At 38.1% G+C, this 21,353-nt stretch overlaps 1 protein-coding gene across 3 annotated transcripts in view; it reads right to left on the reverse strand.

The window, feature by feature from the left end:
• Positions 1 to 21,353, reverse strand: part of PRMT3 (protein arginine methyltransferase 3) — a 159,228-nt gene that overhangs the window by 20,854 nt on the left and 117,021 nt on the right. The window contains exon 16 of one of the 3 annotated variants that reach the window (XM_070457290.1): positions 10,081 to 15,807. The exons of the other annotated variants lie outside the window; for them this stretch is intronic. Coding sequence (XP_070313391.1) covers positions 15,698 to 15,807 — 110 coding nt within the window. The 3' untranslated portion in view covers positions 10,081 to 15,697. Of the gene's footprint in view, positions 1 to 10,080; positions 15,808 to 21,353 lie in introns of those variants that run through there. 3 annotated transcript variants of the gene reach the window in all.

A 21,353-nucleotide genomic window follows, 5' to 3' on the forward strand; every position in this document is an offset into this window, starting at 1 on the left:
ACTCCAAATAACACTGTATAAGGTGCTAATTTCCTCACTTTTGCCACTACTAGCTTTTGTCATCTTAAAAAAAAAACAATTTTGCTCTGATAGAGGAAACATGACATCTGAATTTTATTACATTTCTTTGATGACTAGTGAGGTTAGAAATATTTTTATGTTTGTTGGACTTTTAGATATATATTTTTTGAATGGCTTCAAGCTCTTTACTTCTACTCACTCTTTTTTGAATAAAATCATTTTCACAAAACTAGGATGAAGTCACCACCAGCTTCTCTTAATCCAGCTCTTATGGAATTCTATATACTGTCACCTCAACACCATCTCCTTTACTGAGAAGAATGCAGTCAGCCAAGTTGGCAAGAATATAAAGCAATGGAGGGGTCATGCCCTTCATTTGACTGGGAAAAAGTCAGGGATATGAGATAGCTTTCGGTTTGAACCTGGAAGCAATCCTCTATGAAGGGTAACAATTCTTGCTCCTGATGATGCTGACTCAGAAGGAAGAGGCCTACTAAAAATCATTATTCAATTTTTTTTTCAAAGGAAGGGAAAATTCCTCTATAACCAGTGTCTGGGATATCTAAGTGGTTTCCAGTTAAGGGCATTTTTATTTAAATATATGCACATCTAAAAGCACAGTCCCAGTTGGCAGGTTCTAGAAAGAAACTGGTAAATCCTATATCCTTCTAGTGTGGTTAGAAATGCTTTGAACTCAGAAAAGAATGTCAAGAAATGCTTCCTTCCCATCCCTCTACATTCCTCCAGATTGCTTGACAGGAGATCTGAGAGTTGGGGAGACTGGAATGATTGGGCTGGAAGCCGAACAGCATGAGGATAACAACGACAATACAAGATTATACCACACAGCACTTTTTAGATGCCTGGCATTGCTCTAAGAACTTCACCTGTATGTTAACTCATTTAATCTTAACAACCATATGAAATAGGTACTACAGGCAGAACTCATTTTTTATTCCTTCAAAAAGTAGAATTTTTTGTGTGTGATTCAGTTATACATATACACATATGTTATTTTTGAAGTTATTTTCCATCACAGGCTATTACAAGATATTGTGCTATACAGTAAACCTTTGTTGCTTGTTGCATATCTATTTTTCTAAATTAGAAATCTAGCATTCTATTCATACTAAGTCAAACAAGTAGAATCAAAATGTCATAAATTTTTAGTTAGGCAAAAATTTATAAGTTTTCTAAAATATATTATCATACATATTATTTATATATATGTATACAAACATTTTTCTATTATGCTTGATAAAGGCTTGAGAAAGAACATCTAATAAAAGAAGAGATGAAGAAATTGGAAAACATAAACTAAATTAAATGGGAGCACTGAATGTAAAGTAGAAAAAGTGAAACAAACTAGATAAAAGTAAAAGATTCTCATATAGTCCAGTTGTTTTTAAACATGGCTGCTGAAACTGGAGCCCATTATACAGAGTGAAGTAAGCCAGAAAGATAAAGACCAATACAGTATACTAATGCATATATATGGAATTTAAAAAGATAGTAACGATAACCTTATATGCAAAACAGAAAAAGAGACACAGATGTACAGAACAGACTTTTAGACTCTGTGGGAGAAGGCAAGGGTGGGATGTTCAGAGAGAACAGCATTGAAACAAATATACTACCAAGTGTGAAACAGATCACCAGCCCAGGTTGGATGCATGAGACAAGTGCTCTGGGCTGGTGCACTGGGAAGACCCAGAGGGATGGGATGGGGAGGAAGGCGGGAGGGGGGATCGGGATGGGGAACACATGTAAATCCATGGCTGATTCATGTCAATGTATGGCAAAAACCACTACAATACTGTAAAGTAATTAGCCTTCAATTAATAAAAATAAGTGAAAAAAATTAAAAAAAATAAAATAGAAATAAATAAATAACCCTTTCCTTAAATAAATAAACATGGCTGCTCATTAGAAACATATCTTGAGCTCTGGAGGAAAAAAAGCAATACCTGGGGCATTTGTACTTTGCAAAGAATTTCAAGACATTTCTGCTATGCATCTGGATTTTAGAAAGTGATTACAGGTTTTTCTATTGAATGGTAGTTTTGGTTAATATAGAATTCTATTTTTCCATTGACCATTCATGATACAATGGCACTGAGTAGTAGTTACATAATCACAATAGTAAAATTTTTTACTATTTAGTAATAGTATGTTACTATTTACTATTTATTACTATTAGTTTTCATATAGTCAATAGCCAGGAAAAAAAAAAAGATAATTACAGTTGCAAGCCATAATGGGAACATGATTAACCTAACAATATAAAATAATTACATATAATTTGTTGGGGGGGTGGTCAAGCAGAGTGATGTGGTAAGTGGTAGTGCATACATGCACTTGTTTTCATCTGCTCAGCCAGTCTATGTCTTTTGGTTGCAGACCTCATTTTATTGTACTTCACTTTATTGTGCTTCACGTATAATGCATTTTTTTTTTTTCAAACTGAAGGTCTGAGGCAGCCCTGTGCTGAGTAAATCAATGGGCGCCATTTTTCCAACAACATTTGCTCCCTTCATGTCTCTGAAGGGACATTTTGGTTAATTCTCACAATATTTCAAACTTCATTATTATTATATTTGTTATAGTGGCCTGTGATCAGGGATCTTTGACAATACTCCTTCAACTTGCTGAAGCCTCAGATGATAATTAGCTTTTTGAGCAATATTTTTAAAGCATACACATTTTTTTAGACATTATACTATGGTACTCTTAACAGACTACTGTATGGCATAAACATAACTTTTATGCACTGGGAAACCAAAATATTCATGCAACATGCTTTTAGTGCAGTGGTGTGGAACCATACCTGCAGCATATCTGAGATAAGCTTATAATTACTATACCTATTTTATGGATGAGGAACCAAGACAAGAAGATTATATTTGCCCAAAGGCCCACAACTAGTAAATGGTGGAGCCAAGATTCAAACTCAAATTATCTGGCTGACTCCAGAGTCTATGCTTTAATCAACCTGCTAGATTTTGCCCAAATGCAAAGCCTGTCTCCAAGGGGGTTCTAAGGAACAGAAAGGAATCTTCAGTTTGGGGTTATCAGGCCTCTTTCCCTTGGCACTTCTTAGGACTCAGTGGTAGATTTTAAAGAAGCAAATTAACCTTGCAGCATTTCCCTAACACATTTGATCCTTTAAGATCTTGTTTCAGGACACTCTCAAGAACTCATATTCCATAGACCACATGGTGTTAAACACTACGATAGAGGGTTTTGGGGTCAGACACATGAGGCCACTGGAGCTGGTTGGCATCAGCTCATGAGAGCCAACTGTTAAATTTTCAGGACCTGTGAAAGCCAGTTGTTAAACTCAATCATTATTAAAAATTAAATTTAATAAAGGGCTGCCCTTGTGGCTCAGCTGGTAAAGAATCTGCCTGCAATGCAGGAGACCTGGGTTCAATCCCTAAGTTGGGAAAATCCCCTGGAGAAGGGAAAAGCTACGCACTCCAGTATTCTGGCCTAGAGACTGGACTGTATAGTCCACAGGGTTACAAAGAGTTGGACATGACTGAGCGACTTTCACTTTACTTTTTACAATTAGATTATATAACACAGGCAATGGATACTCAAAATTTACCACTTCCTTTTTATTCTACCTTAATCTGTGCTCTGAAGGTTATTTCTGTCTATATGTCTATTTATGTTGTCATATCTACAGGATAGAAATGTCTGTGATCTCTTAGGCATCTCTTCCCACCTCAAAGTTCAGTGATGTCATGCTGATAGCTTGAAGTAAGCCATGGAAGAGTATCACACCATGGAAGAGTATCACTAAAAAGAAAGAGAATTCCAGAAAAACGTCTACTTCGGTTTCACTGTGTTAAAGCCTTTGACTGTGTGGATCATAACAAATTGTGGAAAGTTCTTAAAGAGACAGGAATATCAGACCATCTTACCTGTCTCCTGAGAAACCTATATGTGGGTCAAGAAGCAATAGTTAGAACCTTATGTGGAACAACTGACTGGTTTAATATTGAGAAAGGAGTACACAATTCTATATATTGTCACCCTGTTCATTTAACTTATAGGCAGAGCACATCATGCAAAATGTCAGGCTGGATGAGTTATAAGCTGGAATTAAGATTGCCAAGAGAAATATCAACAACCTCAGGTATGCAGATAATACCACTTAAACGGCAGAAAGCAAAGAGGAACTAAAGACCCTCTTGATGAGGGTGAAAGAGGAGAGTGAAAAATCTGGCTTAAAATTCAGTATTAAAAAACAGATCATGGCATCCAGTCCCATCACTTCACGGCAAATCGAGGAGGAAAAGGTGGAAGCAGTGACAGATTTCCTCTTCTTGGGCTCTAAAATCACTGCAGATGGTGACTGCAGCCGTGAAATTAGATGACTGACTCTTGAAAAAAGGCTAAAACAAATCTAGACAGTGTATTAAAAAGCAGACATCACTTAGCCAACAAAGGTCCATATAGTCAAAGTTATGTTTTTTTTCAGTGGTCATGTATGGATGTGAGAGTTGGACCATAAAGAAGGCTGAGCGCCAAAGAATTGATGCTTTTGAATTGTGGTGTTGGAGGAGACTCTTGAGAGTCCCATGGACAGCAAAGAGGTCAAACCAGTCCATCCTAAAAGAAATCAACCCTGAATATTCACTGGAAGGACTGATGCTGAAGCCACCTGCTGCCAAGAGCCAACTCACTGGAAAAGACGCTAATGCTGGGAAAGATTGAAGGTAGAAGGAGAAAAGGGCAACAGAGGATGAGATGATTGGATGGCATCACCGATTCAACGGACATGAATTTAAGCAAACTTCAAGAGATGTCGAGGGACGGGGAGGCCTGGCGTGCTGCAGTCTATGGGGTCTCAGAGATTTGGACACGACTTGGCCACTGAATAACAACAGAGCTGAGGCAGAGACGGGGTCCCCCTGCTCCCCACAGCTACTTTGGGTCTATTACTCTCTGTAGTAACCAAACTAGGCCAGGGCTATTTCTCTAGGCCATCCAAAGTATGTGCACATAGTTTTGAAATTGTATTTAGTAGCGTTTTTTTTTTTTTTGCTGTCAGGAGCTTTTTAACTTGTCTTGCAAACAAATCTCAAGAGCAAGGTGAAGTCACCAGGATTTAAGTACAGGCCGCCCTAACTCTCCATGCATCATTCACACCGGAAAGTGAAAGCTGCTCAGTTGTGTCCGACTCTTTGCAACCCCATGGACTACATAGTCCACGGAATTCTCCAGGCCAGCATACTGGAGTGGGTAGCCTTTCCCTTCTCCAGGGGATCTTCCCAACCCAGGGATTGATCCCAGGTCTCCTCCATTGCAGGTGGATTCTTTACCAGCTGAGCCAGCAAGGGAAGCCCAAGAATACTGGGGTGGGTAGCTTATCCCTTCTCCAGCGGATCTTCCCAACCCAGGAATCGAACCAGAGTCTTCTGCATCACAGGTGTTTCTTTACCAACTGAACCATCAGGGAAGCCCCTGAACAAGGCCAAAGGTCAACCAAAGCTGATGCACCGAACCAGACCCCTGACCCAGACATCCCAGAAACCATCCTGCCTCTCCAGCCCGTCCCAGCCTTTCAGAGGGGTCACTAGATTTGGCTCCATTTTAAATGGTTTATTGCCTAGAAGATATAGCTATATGACCATACACATTGGTTATAAAATAGAAAACTATAAGAGATCATAAGACTCCATTTTCCCATTCCTCTTCAATTCTACCCTTCCTTCCCAGAACCAACCTATTTTAACTTGTTAAACAATTAACATTTTTCTTGCCATCACCTTTAAATCCTTAAATAATTTAACTTTTCTTTTTGGACACATCCATTTTAGGCAATATCTGTTATTGTCTTTCTCTACAGTAGCAGAGGGCTTTAACCTTCACAGCCATCTAATATTCTTCCTATGTCCATAATTGGTTACTTCAAACACTTTTACACATGAACTTTTTTTGGCTTATCCCACTGACACTAGACTGTGTTTTGAGTTACTTCAGCAGAAAAATTGTAGTGTCTCTGCTTTCTCCTCTGCTTTCCTGCACACACTGCCTTTCACTCCCAGCTTGTAGCTTGTCTTTCCACATCATGACAGCTAGGTAGGCTTTTGAGAGATATAACCTGCCCAGTCATGGCTGAGATTTGAGCCTAAGTAACCGCTGTGATCTTCTGGGCTCAACACATTCAGGCCTGTCATCAAATATTGGTCACATATAATGGCAGGAAACACAATTTTGAATTTCCTCAGCTATCTATTTAAGGAAAAAGGCTTTTTTCCCCTGGATCACAGGAGTTGACTCATTAAACCAAACATCATAGCACAGCATGAGAAGCCAGGGCAGATGAAGGTGTAAGGGGAAGAAATCCTATTAGGGTTGCCAGCAGGAGGGTCCTTGGAGACACACGCACGCTAATGAAGTAAAGACCTGGGGCTGCATTCACATTCATGCGGACTCAGCTCCAGTCACTGGGGAGGAAAAAATGTGCTGTCTGCTTCCAAAAAGCATTCCGAAGGCACTGCTTAAACCACACAAGACCTTTTGTTCTTTCTAGGGGTAAACATCCTCTAGGGTAGAGATGGGGACAAAAATTTGACTTAAAAAAATCCTTGCTGTCACTTCTGTTATAAAACTCTGTAAGGTTTGGAAACGTTACCTGGTCAAGATTTCTCATTAGCTAAAATGTTCCTAATTATTAACGTCATTAGTTTATGCAGCTGTGTGCTGAAGACATTTTGAGAGTCACTCATAATTGTGTCCTTATTTTCTTAGCTATGAATTCCTAATGAAGAAAACTGTATTGTTTTAGAAATAATTTATTGGATTTTTTGAATGTTTTTTAAAGAAGTTTAAATTACATCTGTGTGCTGTTTTCACACACTTACTGAAACACCAGAATTAGCCTTTGCCAAATCTAAATTATACAAAATTATCTTTTTGAAAAGGATCAACATACAAATCAATTACCAACTATGTGAATGTGAGTATGTCGACTAAACGACTTATCCACTTGCAAACCCAGGGTTCTGTGGGCTCAAAACCATGTGATGGTCACAGGCTCTGAAATTTTAAAACATCCAAGTGGTTGAGAAAAATAAACATTTAAATATGTAAAAATGATATGCAAGAGGTTTCCTAATTCAGAAAAGCAAAAATAAATTCATAGATAATAAAATAATTATGTAGAAGAAACGGGCATAGTATCATTGGTTAATTATAGTAAACCACTTGTCTAGATGATCGGCCAGTTAGATGATGCATTCCTTTTATTGCTTGTTGATCTTAGTTCTCCAATCAGGGATTGAACCCGGGTCACAGCAGTAAAAGGACCAAGTCCTAACCACTGGACCACAGGGGAATTACCTGCATTCATTTTTTAATTCAACAGATACTTATTGAGCTCCTACTATATGCCAGGGCACAATACAGCAGTTAATAAAATACACAAAAATCCTTTTTCTTCTGGAACTTATATTTCTGGATTAATTATATTGAATAACGAACTCACACATTGACAGGAATAACATTTTTTAATGAAAATAACTTTTTCAAAATAGTAATGACAAGAGTGGTATTATATAACATGTTTACAAATCTCCATTATCAGGTTTAGAATAGCACAGCTGGATTATTGTCATGGCTTCTGCATTCGGTCTGCTCGGATACACTGTTTTGGTTGGAGTACATGAAGGAAATATGTGCTATGTGCCTAGACACTCAGTTGTGTCCAACTCTTTGTGATCCCATGGACTGTAGCCCACAAGGCTCCTCTGTCCAAGGGTATTCTCCAGGCAAGGATACTGGAGTGGAGTAACCCGATCAGTCAGGTCTTGTGAAGTGTCCCCGTCTACTAAGCTCAGCTCATCTTTGTCCTGTGACGTCTTCCCAAGACTTTCCACTGAAGTGGAGTGAGTGGAGTGGAGTGTCATTTCCTCCTCCAGGGGATCTTCCCTATAACCTCATATAATCTTCAATACTAAAGCCAAACAGGACCAATGTTTATCCTTTGAAAGAATATTTGTTAACATTATGCAATTTGGTGCTGGTGGAAGGTATACCTTTAGCTCATTGAATCATGCAAATCTTCCAAGATTGACATGTTTTATTATACAGCATCAAAAATCAGTTATTACACCAGTTAATGGTTTACCCTATGTGACCTCCAAATATGACACCTTGGCATAATGAGTATTTCAAGCTGAAATCTGAGAGATGGCATGTGAGGGTTAAGAGTCTTTTTTCTTCTACTTGCTTGTCTGCTTGACTTGTTGCTTCTCAGTTAACAGGTGAACTGAAACCCAGTGTCCAACAAAGGCCATCAGAATAAACAATGATTTGTTCTGGTGATTTCTTCCATCTTCAGGAAGGACTTCCTAGGCTTCCCCTGAAGCAGGTCATAACACCCTCATGTGAGAGGTGCACTCCCAGTGCCCAGAGGAAAGGCACACCCTTATCTCTGAAGACAGTGGGATGCCAGGAGGAACCCATCAGTCAGGCCTTGTGAAGTTTCCCCGTCTACTAAGCTCAGCTTATCTTTGTCCTGTGACGTCTTCCCAAGACTTTCCACTGTTCATTCAGCCTAACATAAAACCACTTGGATTTTTTCCTTCAGGTCTTCATTCACTTCCTTGTGAAGGCTTGTGTGTCACATAAAAACTTCTATTAAATACTTCCGTATGCTTTTCTCTTGTTAATCTCTTGTTACAGAGGTCTCAGTTAACTTGCACGTGGTAGATGAAGAGGTTTTCCTCCGTTTTCCCACTTATCTCAGTCTGAAAGAACTGGAAAGCTGTCAAGCCCTTGGTGATGGGTATACTTTCTAAAACTCTAGCTTAAAAAGTGGAAACTAGAAACAAATTCTATCAGTTGTCTTCACTTGAAGTGATGTCATTTTTTTTCCTTTCCAGGACAATGTCTGTCATAGTTTTCTTTCCAAGTAAAAATGTTTCATTAAAAAAGTGGCCAGATCAGCTCCCAACTCAGTCACACAAATGCTTTCCCGGAGACAGATATTGTTATTGTCATATGCAATAAAAGTGCTTTATTAGCATATCATACAGAATATTAACAAGATGAGTACTCAAGGGGCAAGATTTAATGAAATTTTTTTTTTTTCATCAAGGACATTTTAGAGTATCTGGCAGTGAAGAATACAATGATTATTCATATAGTTGGTGCCTTGATCTGTGCTAGACAGCCAGCAATTTCATCCCTGGTTGCTTTTGTACCATTGGTGTAAATATGAATACAGTGAAAAAGGCAAACAATACCTTAGTACTACTGCAAAAGTAGTTTTGATTTCCTGGACTTCTTCTAAGAGGTTTTCGGGAGTCATGAGGGGTCCACTGACCACAGTTTGAGAACCAGTGATCGAGGTGAAACATGATGGCAGCTTGGACCAGCGTGGTGTAGTGAGTTGAGGCCTGTTTTGGTTCTGGACATATTTTGAAGGCAGATTCCGTACGACTTGCTGCCTAACTTGGATGCGGAGTGAAAGAAAAGGGTCAAGGATGTGTCTGTCCAAGTTTTTTGTACTAGTGAGATGGAGGAAAATACCAGGGTTCAGAGAAGATCAGAAATTCAGTTTTGAATGTTAATTTGGAGATGCCCAGGAGGCATCTATATAGACATGTTATGTGAGAAGTTGGATACAGACTGCCATGGTGATAGTTTTAGGAATCATCAGTGTCTTGGTATTTATAACCATAAGTCTGGATGAAATCACCGAGGGAGGGAAGATGGATGGAAAAACAATTCCAAGACTAAGGTGCCAACGTAAAAGGTGAAAAGGAGAGAAAAAGCCAACGAAGGAAACTGAAGAGTGGCCAAGAAGGAAGGAAGGAGAGGGGGGAAGCCAAGCCCAATGTTTCCAGAAGGGTGACCATCAACACTGAGTACTACTGCTGGGGCAAGTAAAACCAGGGCTGAAAACTGGTCACAAGCTGTGACCAGGATCGAACTGGCAACATGCAGTTCACTGGTGGCTTTTGATAAGAGTAGTTTCAAGGGAGATGTGGAGGCAAAAGTCCTGGTGAAGGTGGGCTCAAGCAAAGAGTTGCACACAAATGTTCATAGCAGCTTTATTCACAACACCTACAACCTGGAAACAGTCCAAGTGTTCGCCAACAGATGAATGGATAAGCAAAAGAGCAGAATTCCATTTATAAAGTAGAATATCCAGTAATAAAAAAAACATACTATGGACACACATCAACGTAGATGAAACTAAAAAAAAACTATGCTGGAAATGAAAGTACATACTACATGATTCCATCTATAGGAAGTACTAAACCAGGCAAAACAAATTTATATTGATAGAAATCAGATTAGTATTTGCCTAGGGAGGGGAGTGACAAGTGTTGACTGCAAAGTGGAACAACTTTTTGGTACTTAGGAAATTTTTAACCTATTAATAGGGGTGCTGATTATAGGCATACATTGATTAAAACTCATTTTCCATACACTTGGAATTTGTACATTTTATCATACATATACCTCAATTTGTTGTTCAGTTGCTAGGTCATGTTCGACTCTGCAGCTCCATGAACTGCAGCATGCCAGGCTTCCCTGTCCTTCACTATCTACTGGAGCTTGCTCAGACTAAAGTCTATTGAGTCGGTGATGCCATTCCACCATCTCATCCTCTGTTGCCCCCTTCTCTTCCTGCCCTCAATCGTTCCCAGCAGCAGGGTCTTTTCCAATGAGTTGGTTCTTTACATCAGGTGGCCAAAGTGTTGAAGCTTCCACATCAAACCTTCCAACGAATATTCAGGGTTGATTTCCTTTAGGATTGGCTGGTTTGATCTCCTTGCTGTCCAAGAGACTCTCAAGAGTCTTCTCCAGCACAACAGTCCAAAGCATCCATTCCTCAGTGCTCAGACTTCTATATGGTCCAACTCTTTAGAGTTGTTTAAAATAACGGGAAGACGGAAAACAGTGAACACTGACGATCTTTTCTGTGTAGTCTCAATGTAAAGGGAAGGTAGAACTGTGACAACAACGGGAGGTAGAGTGGGAGTTGAATTTTTTTTTTTACTGTAGGAGAAACAATATTCTTTCTAAATGCTGGTCATATCTGGACAAAGGCTCAGACAGTAAAGAATCTGCCTGCAAGGCAGGAGACCTGGGTTCGATCTCTGGGTCAGGAAGATCCCCTTGGAGAAGAGAATGGCAATCCATTCCAGTATCCTTGCTTGGGAAGTCCCATGGACAGAGGATACTGGTGGGCTGCAATCCATGGGGTTGCAAAGGGCTGGACAAGACTGAGTAACACTTTTCACTTTCATGCTGATCATGGAGCAGCAGAGGGAAAAGCTGGTGACACAGGAGACATGTTGAAGGAGGATCTGAGTGACTGACGGAGCGGGCTGTGAGGCACAGGGCGAGCAGCTGGCTTGGCCAGAAGTGGTCAAAGTTCACTCAGTGCGAAACCCGTCCATGCACATCAAGGTTGGTTGGGGAGTATAGTACTGAAACCTGTTGAGTTCTCCTCAGACTGGCTTTATTTTCTTGGTAAAATAAGAAACAAGGACTTGAGCTGGAAGAATGAGGTTTAGACTACTGTTGATTACCTTAATTTTAAATAACTCAGTTATAGACAAGCTTTATGTATGTATTTAACCATACTCTAGATGTAAATGAATCTTAAATATATTTCATCACTCTGCATGGAAAAGTTTACCCTTTCGGCAAGGAAACAGACACAAGATCATTAAAAACACATATACTCAAAAAGCAACACGGCTTTGGGTTTCCCTGGTGGCCCAGTGATTATCCACCTTCCAACACAGGGACATGGGCTCAATCCCTGGTCCGAGAAGATTTCACATGCTGAGGAGCAACTAAGTCCGTGTGCCCCAACTACTGAGCATGCACACTGCAAGTACTGAAGCCGGCGCACCTACAGCCTGCAGTCCACAAGAGAAGCCTGCACTCCACAACAAAGAGCAGCCCCCGCGCGCTGAAACTAGAGAAGGCCCATGAACAGCAACGAAGACCCAGTGCAATCAAAAATAAATATAAATGAACACATCTTAATAAAAAAAAAATGCAACCTGGCCTTATCTGATGGCTGGGAAGGGACTTCACATACCTTCCCAGGATGCCCAGTACCTTAGTAGCAACGCCACATCTTAGGCTAAAAGCAAGCAAGCAAGGCATGGAGGAGCCCTGAGGGCATGTTAAAAAGCACTGATATAAGGCTATTCCCCCAACTGTCTTTCCTAAGGTTGATAGTTTTGGGCCCTACGTCTCTTAAAAACCCAGAGGTTAATGAGCTGCATGCAAATTCTTTTAGGCTCAGAAGTCATTCATTAGCTGCCTCTGCTTGCAGCTTGTGGGTAAGATTCAACCATCTCTGTGAAAATTTGCCCATTTCTCTAGTCTTTTAAGACATCAGTCTCATAAATATTAATACTGTAATTTTAGGTACGTACGTCTTGGTCAATCCTCGATGTCTTCATAAATGGAAGGTCTCCGTATTTTAAGAAATAGTCCTTATAAGCTATAACTTATTGTATCTTCTCTGCCATAGCTGTTAGTGAGTCATGTGAAGAAATATGATTTCTAAAATATTGCCTATATCAGGTTCAGTAAAATTTTATTTACCGAAATGAGCACCGTGGTGGAGTTGGCTCTGGCCAGTAGTTCCCCAATCTAATAGTAGACAACACTTGACTTCAGCTCTATCTTACTTACCTAGCCTTTCGTAACAGGCTGAAACTCCATGATAGTAACTGCATAAGAGACATGCATTTTGAGATATTTCACTACACAGAAAAAGTCTGAATACCTGGATGTTTAGATTTGCTAGGGTTCAGCAGCTTAATATATGGCCAGCAGAAGCTAAGCAGTGCCCCAATCCTGCTTTAGTTTTTCCTGCGGAATGCTCTTGGCAGCACTGTCACCCTACTTCCTCTGCTTGATAGCATGATCAGTGAGACTAGTACGCGTGATCTCAAATCCATAAGGTCACACAATACATTCTAAATATTCCATTCTAAGAAGTGATGGGGCAGAAAGCTGAAAGACACAGGTGAACCAGACTATAATCTAGATTAAGTGATAAGAAAGAAAAAAACTTGAGAGAGCCAGTATTACTTATCCACCTCCACAAAGAGGAATTATTGCCAAGTTATCTGACAGCTCCCTGATTCACGCTGAAGTGTGTTCCCAGCATTTAAGGCTACTCACTGGACCACCTTGTCTATGCAATGCCGTACACTTGCAGCTGTTTTCTTGGAACACGTCTTCCAAAGCGCTGTTTAGAAAATACTGCTCTACCAAACAAGAGATGACTATTAACCTTGGACAAACCTCACACTTGATAACATTAGTTTTCACAAAGGAAAATAGGAGGAAAATGTATTTTCTTAATGGAAATAAGATTCTTGGGACAGAGCAAACTGCTATCCCTAAGTGTCCATCTGCCACAGCAGGAGAGAATGCTGTATTTATCACTATAAAGAGCTATGAAGTACTTATTTTCTATAGCAGTTTAATGGCTGAAATTCTAACCAACGAGCTAATATTCAGACTCTCACATCTCAGAAAATGTTCAGGTATACAAATTAGGATGTTCCAGCCTGGGGAGGCTAACCAGGAGGAGAATATCAAAAGAGACACAGGCTGAAAATCCCCTGAAAATCAAACAAGACTTTTAATGAGAAATCATTTTTGAGAAATACTTTTTTAAATAGCAAAAAATACTTGTTTTACACTTGTAAGAAAGAAAAACAAACAAAATGATTACATGTTTTTCGGTTACTTTAAAAATTAAATGGTAAATTTTGTATATGGTAAATCTGACATATATATACGACCACTAGACAGCTAGTGGGAAGCTCCTGTCTAAGTACCAGGTGCTCAGCTCGGTGCTCTGTGATGACCCAGAGGAGGGGCACAGGGGGGGTGGAACGGAGGTTCAGGAGGGAGAAGATAGATATAGAGAGCCGATTCACATTCTTGTACAGCAGAAACTAACTAACACAACGTTGTAAAGCAATTATACGTAATTAAAAATTTTTTAAATTAACGGTAAATCTTACTTTTGATCCATCATCCCATTACTCAAACTGCTACATGAAGCACCCTAGACAGAAATGTAAAGTATTTTGAGCTGTATTAGCAGCAGTACACATTTCCAGTAGTGGCCAGAATCCAAAATCCATGGTGAAAACCAGCTGACTAGTTTGGCTCAGTGAAAAAAGAAACCATGCTTACGAAGAAGGAAGACTTACATTAAGGTTTGAAATACCATCGCTTGAAGGGGCTATTTTTCCTATTGCTGGAAGTCCAGTTTTCTACTGAAGACCAAAGGCAGTTTCTTCCTGATGCATTTTTTTGCTAAATAAACATTAAATTCTCTGGTAATCTTCCCACTCACTCACACACTATGGTAGTATCTTGTAAGGCTGACAATTCTCAAACTGATCTAATGTAGATGCCACTACAGTCTTTGGAAGGGGTCCTTGACTGTATGAAGATGATGATATCACTGAGCATGGACTAAGTGTTTTCTATGTGCCAGGCACATACAAGTTGTTGAACTGTATCAGTTGAAATGTATCAGCTGATGAATTGGCACATTTATGGAGGAAGACAGAGGTTAAGGAACCTATGATCACACAGCAATAAGAGCTGCAGCCAAGGCTTGAACTGGCTCCAGAATGCATGCTTCCCAACACAATGCTATGCTGCTTTGTGTGAGTCTTGTGAAAATGAACCAGCTGATGAATGGAAATGAACCATGTGATCCACCTCTCCTTAAAAGTCCTATTTTCTTAAAAATGATAGCTTTGCTAAGACTTGTTTTAAACGCTTCTAATTTTGTACAAGGCTTTGGTATGTGGAAATGTCACTTTATAATACTAATGGTTGTTGTATACGTTTATTTGAATGTTTTCTGCATTTCAAACTGGATCAATAATTGTAAATGACACAAATGCATAGAGTGATAAAAGTATATTAACAGTTACATGTTTAACTTTGTACATAAATCTAGTTTGAAAAAAGTATTAGTAAATAAATACATATTTATCCCAATCTTTAAAAACTTTTTTGAAATCTAGGGCAAATGTATTGAAACTAGATGTCCTGGGCCGTAGTAGAAAACTATATGACTGAAGAATATTTGCAAAGAGAGAAGAAGCTAAAAAATGACAACAGAATTATACAACAATCAACTAAGCTGTCTTCAAATACAGTTTATATGGTCTCTTCCACATTTAGTCCCTTACACTTGCTCTGTAATATCCTGATATTCTAGCAGATACAATTAAAACTATTTCTCAAAAAGGAAATTTTCAACAAAATGCGTAATACCTTGTGTACAGTTACTAGTTTCATAAAACATTATCCAAATAACAATCAATTACTAGTGGTTAAAATTTATAGTAAGAAATTATTAAAAACAACAAAACATTATACTCTGTTCCAAATTTAGGCCAATCTGATGACTTTCAGTACAGCTGAACCCAACACAGGGATTACATTTTGTTAAATCTCCTTGACCAGACTTTCAAAAATGTGATTACAGAGGTGGATCACGAGGATCATTCCCTCCATAGCTGAATTATCAGATTCAAAGATTCAACATCCATGTATTCACATAAGCTTCCTCCACCACTGCCCAACCTTTCCCGACCATAAAAGCTGCAAATTAGTTGGCGCTTTTGTAGCCTTTTTACTGGAGACCATAAGTTTGAGTTGTATTGTTCAATGTGAGGGTCACAATGAGAGAACGTGGATCTTTCTTATTCTTGTGCACTGTGATCTTTCCCTTCAAGGCTTCACCTATAGAAGAAAGGCAAAAATTGTGTTTCAGAATTCAAGGAATACAGTGTAGCAGAAAAGCAACATGGTACACTTAGTATTGGTACTTCTCATTTTTTGCTGTGAGATGTTTCACTTTTTTTTTAACTTAAAGATTTTCAGGACAATTTTATGTTTAATTTTTGAAGTAAGCAGACCTAACTTAGCCAGCATGGGTGTCAAACGCTTGTGAAGAAGCATAACTACAGTGGTCACTGCAGGGTTGGGGACTGTTTATTGGAATCCTCAATATGAGGCACTGCGGTACATCCTGGGCATATATAAAAAAGACATGGTCCCTGAACTCAAAGCATTCACAGTTCAGGGCAAAGAAAACAGCAGTAGTGACAATTATGCAACAGGTCTAATAGGGTATGCTGACACAGAGGACTGGGGATGTTTGGAAGGCAGTAAAAGGCAAGGTTTCACAAGAATTAATTCACATGCTAGCAAGGTAATGCTCAAAATCCTTCAAGCTAAGCTTCAACAGTACGTGAACTGAGTACTATCCAGATGTACAAGCTGGATTTAGAAAAGGCAGAGGAACCACAGATCAAATTGCCAACATCCACTGGGTCACAGAAAAACCAAGAGAATTCCAGAAAAGTATCTACTTCTGCCTTATTGACTAGGCTAAAGCCTTTGACTGTGTGGATCACAGTCATAAACTGGAAATTCTTAAAGAGATAGGAATACCACACCACCTTAACTGCCTCCTGAGAAACCTGTATATAGGTCAAGAAGCAATAGTTAGAATCAGATACGGAACAATGGGGTTCAAAATTGGGAAAGGAGTACGTCAAGGCTATATATTGTCACTTATTTCACTTACTTGCAGAGTACATCATGTGAAATGCAGGGCTGGATGAAGCACAAGTTGGCAAAGATTGCCAGGAGAAATATCAACAACCTTAGATATGCAGATGACATCACCCTTATGGCAGAAAGCAAAGAGGAATTAAAGAGCCTCTTGATGAAAGTGAAAGAAGAGAGTGAAAAAGCTGCCTTAAAACTCAACTTTCAAAAAATGAAGATCATGGCATCTGGTCCCATCACTTCATGTCAAATAGATGGGCAAAGAATGGAAGCAGTGTCAGATTTTTTTGGGGGCTCCAAAATCACTGTGGATGGTGACTGCAGCCATGAAATTAAAAGATACTTGCTCCTTGAAAGAAAAGCTATAACAAACTTAGACAGCATATTAAAAAGCAGAGATATTACTTTGCTGTCAAAAGTTCCTATAGTCAAAGCTATGGTTTTTCCAGCAGTCATGAACAGATGTGAGAGTTGGACCATAAAGGCTTAGTGTTGAAGAATTGCTTTTGAATTGTGGTGCTGGAGAAGACTCTTGAGAGTCCCTTGGACTGCAAGGAGAACAAACCAGTCAATCCTAAAGGAAATTAATTCTGAATACTGATTGGAAGGACTGATGCTGAAGCTCCAACACTTTGGCCACTTGATATGAAGAGCTGACTCACTAGAAAAGACCCTGATGCTGGGAAAGACTGATAGCAGGAGAAGGGGGCGATAGAGGATGAGATGGTTGGATGGCATCACCGACTCAATGGGTACGAGTTTGAGCAAACTTCAGGAGATAACAAAGGTTAGGGAAGCATGGTGAGCTGCCGTACACGGAGTCGCAAAGAGTCGGACATGACTGAGTGAATGAAAAACAAAGGGATAAACTATCTGAGGACTACAGCAGCCAGGACAGAAGAAGACTGCTGAACACTCAGGATGATTCACTAGAGACTCCAGGTTACATTTTAGCGTTAAACTACCCTAAGAGTAAAGTCAACACCAGTCCTACCTAACAAAGCTTTAAAACGTTTTTTGTAAAGATCAAGGTAATCTTTAAATAACTGTCTGCCTAAGCAAACTTCAACGCTTTTAAAAGAAACTAACCAAAATCCAAACATTCAGCAAAACAAAATTTCTAGTGTCTGACATTCATTTAAAATGTCTAGATTTTTAAATAGCTGCAAATTGAGGCTTATAAGCAGGGAAAAAAAGTTACAGCAATAAAAAAAACACATTTAGGCATATCTTAATTAACTTCCTGAAAACCAGTGATAAAAACAATAATCTTTAAAACTTTCAGAGGGGGAAAAAGAAGACTTATTACATATAAAAGAAGAGAGAAAAGAGCAACCTCAAAATTTTCATCAGATAGACATATTTTTGCAGTGATGAAAGAAAACCTATTAAGAATTTGATATCCAGCAAAAATCCTTAAGAAAATGAAAAATAAGAACAAGTTATTTTTTTTTCAAAGAAACAAAAGCATTTTTCTCCAGGAGGCCTGCACTATAAGAAATGTTAAAGGAAGTTCTTTAAACAGGAGGAAAACAACACCAAAAAGACACCTGAATCTACACAAAGGAATAAACAGTGCTAGACTACAGTTAAGTATTTGGTAAATAAAAGATGTTTTCTCCTTTTGAAAACTTATTTAATAGATACAAATCTTAATACATTTAAACATACAGACATCATATAGAATATGTTCTGACCAAAACAGAATGATACTGAAAATCAGTAAATCCCCAAATATTTAGAAATTAAACAACAGATTTCTAAATATTCCACAAATCAGGGACTTCCCTGGTGTTCCAGTGGGTAAGACTCCGTGCTTCTACTACATGGGATGCCATGTGGTGAAAAAAAAAAAAAAATTTCACAAATCAAAATAAAAATCAAGAAGAAAATTAGATGACATTTTGATCTGAATGATTATGAAACCAACATATAAAAATAGATGGCTTATAACTACAACACTGCTTAGATGAAAAATTGTTAACTTTAAATGCTTATATTAGAAAACAAAGAAGACAGACACAAAGGTCTTCACTGGGGGAACTGTATCCAACATTTAAGGAAAAATAATAACAAATGTATAAAAAACAGAGGAAGGAATACTCCCCAATTCATCTTTTGAGGGCAGCATTATCCTTATACCAAAATTAGATAAAGTTATTTGAAGAAAACGACAGAGATATATATCCCTCATGAACAAAGATTCAAAAATTCTTTGAACAAGAGAAAAAATATGACTGCGTCACACAAATGTAGAAAAAGCCTCTAACAAAGTTAATTTCTAACAACTTTCAGCAAGCTAGGGATAGAAGGAAACTTCTTTAACCTGATAGAGAAAATCGATGAGGAACTAAAGATAACATCATTAACTGTGAAAAACTGAATGGTTTCTTCCTAAGACTGGGACTGAAGTAAGGATCTAATTCTGACTGCCTCTAATTAGTATTCTGTCGGATGTCCTAGTCAGGGAATTAAGATGCAGAGGAAGAAAAAAAAATACAGATTGGGGAAAAAAATGGTAAAATGGTCTTTATTTGCAGACCATATGGTCTTACACATAGAAAATTCTTAAGCACTATGCAAAAACAAACAAACAAACAAAAAACAAAAAACAGCTACTAAAACTCTAAAAAGGTTTAGCAATCTCAGGACATAAGATTAATATCAAAAATTAATCCCCCATTGCTATACATGAGCAATGAAGAATTAGAAACTGAAATAAATAACGGTAGCATTTATAATAGCACTGAAAAAGCATACAATTCTTGAGATAAATGTAACAACATATATGCATCATTTAGTTATATCAAATTATAAAGATGATCTACGTAAATGAGACATTTTGTGTATGACAATACTGTTTTAAGATGTTAATTCTCCCCAAAGTAATCTATAGATTCAACACGGTCTCAATCAAAATCCCAGCAGGACTGTTATTTGGGCAGAATTTAAGTTGACTTTAAAATGCGTATGCAAATTTTAAAGAGTCCAGAATAGTGAGAGAAAAGAATAAAGCAGGAGGATTTATATCATCTTACAGTGTCTTACTGGTGTAAGAAAAGACACACAGATCAAGGAAACAAAGTTCAGAAACAGACATGCATACATGGTTAATTAATTTTTGACAGAAGAGCCAAGGTAATTAAATGGGAAAAGAAGTCTTTTCAAGAAATGATGGTGAAACAACCTAATATAAATTTGGAAAAAGATGAATATTACTTTTAAAATCAACATGAAATAGTTTATAATCCTAAATGTACAGGCAAAAATATAAAGCTTTCAGAACAACTGTATAGGAAAAGCTGTGATTTTAGAGTAGCAAAGATTTCTTTACTTAGGCCACAATAACACAAAGTTCAAAAGACCTTAAGAAAATGAAAGGGCAAACTAGGATTGAGATAAAAATATCAGCAATGCATATATCTGACAAACAACTTGTACCTTATAAAGATTCTTATAACCCAGTAAGATGACAACCCAACCAAAAATTGAGCAAAATATCTTAAAAGAAACCTCACCAAAGACGACATACAAATGACCAATAAACATATGAAAAGATGCTCAACATCATTAGTCATGAGTTAACACAAATTAAAAACACAGCTGTCACTACATACACTTAGAATGACATATTAAAACGATTCCCCTTTTGTATTAAGTGTTGGCAAAGATGTGGAGCAAACAAACCCACAACAGTGTAGGAACCTTGAATAGTACAGTCACTGTGAAAAAGTTTGCCAGCATCTTACGAAGTTAAGTATTTATTTACCATAAGACCGAATAATTCCACTCCTAGGTATCTGCCTAGGAGAAACGAAAACACATGCTCACACAAAAACTTATACAAGAATGTTCATATTAATTTTATCCACAATGGCGCCTAACTGAAAACAATCCAAAAGTCTATCAGCAAGTGAAAGCATATGTACATTACAGTAAGTCCACACAAAGAAACATTATTTCGCGATAAAAAGGAGCAAATTACTGATTCACAGATACACTTTTTTTTTTTTAATACTTATTTATTTAACGGTGCAGGGTCTTTAGTTGCAGCATGTGGGCTTTTTTAGTTACAGCATAATTTATTTAACAGTGCAGGGTCTTTAGTTGCAGCATGTGGGCTTTTTTAGTTACAGCATGTGAACTTTCACTTGCAGCAAGCGGGATCTAGTTCCCTGGTCAGGGATCGAACCTGGGTCCCCTGCACTGGGAGCCTGGAGGAGTTTTAGCCATTGGACCATCAGGGAAGTCCCCACAGACACACTTTAAAATATGCTAAAAGCAAAGAAGCTGGAGTATGTTCTGTATAACAACTCTGATATAAAATTCTAAAAGAATACTAATGCCTTAGTATTATTAATAGTAATATAATACACAGTGACAGAGAGCAGATCAATGGTTGTCCAGTCTGAAAACTGAAGATGGGGATGACAAACTGCATAAGGGATCAACAAGGAAACTTTTTAGGGTGATGTAAATATTCTATATCTTGACTAGGGTGGAACATACATTTGCCAAAATTTATTAAACTGCATAAATAAAATGTGTAAAATTTTACTGTATGTAAATATAGAATAAAGTGTTTTTAAAAATGTGATGGCTTAGGAGTAAATTCATAGATAAATGGAATAAAGATTCATTATAGAGATTCAGTACATTGTAATTGGGGCATTTTACATTACTGAGGAAAGAAAGGAGTCAACAGAAATGTA

This window comes from Odocoileus virginianus, chromosome 28 (assembly GCF_023699985.2).
Source record: "Odocoileus virginianus isolate 20LAN1187 ecotype Illinois chromosome 28, Ovbor_1.2, whole genome shotgun sequence".
Classification (NCBI taxonomy): Eukaryota; Metazoa; Chordata; class Mammalia; order Artiodactyla; family Cervidae; genus Odocoileus; species Odocoileus virginianus.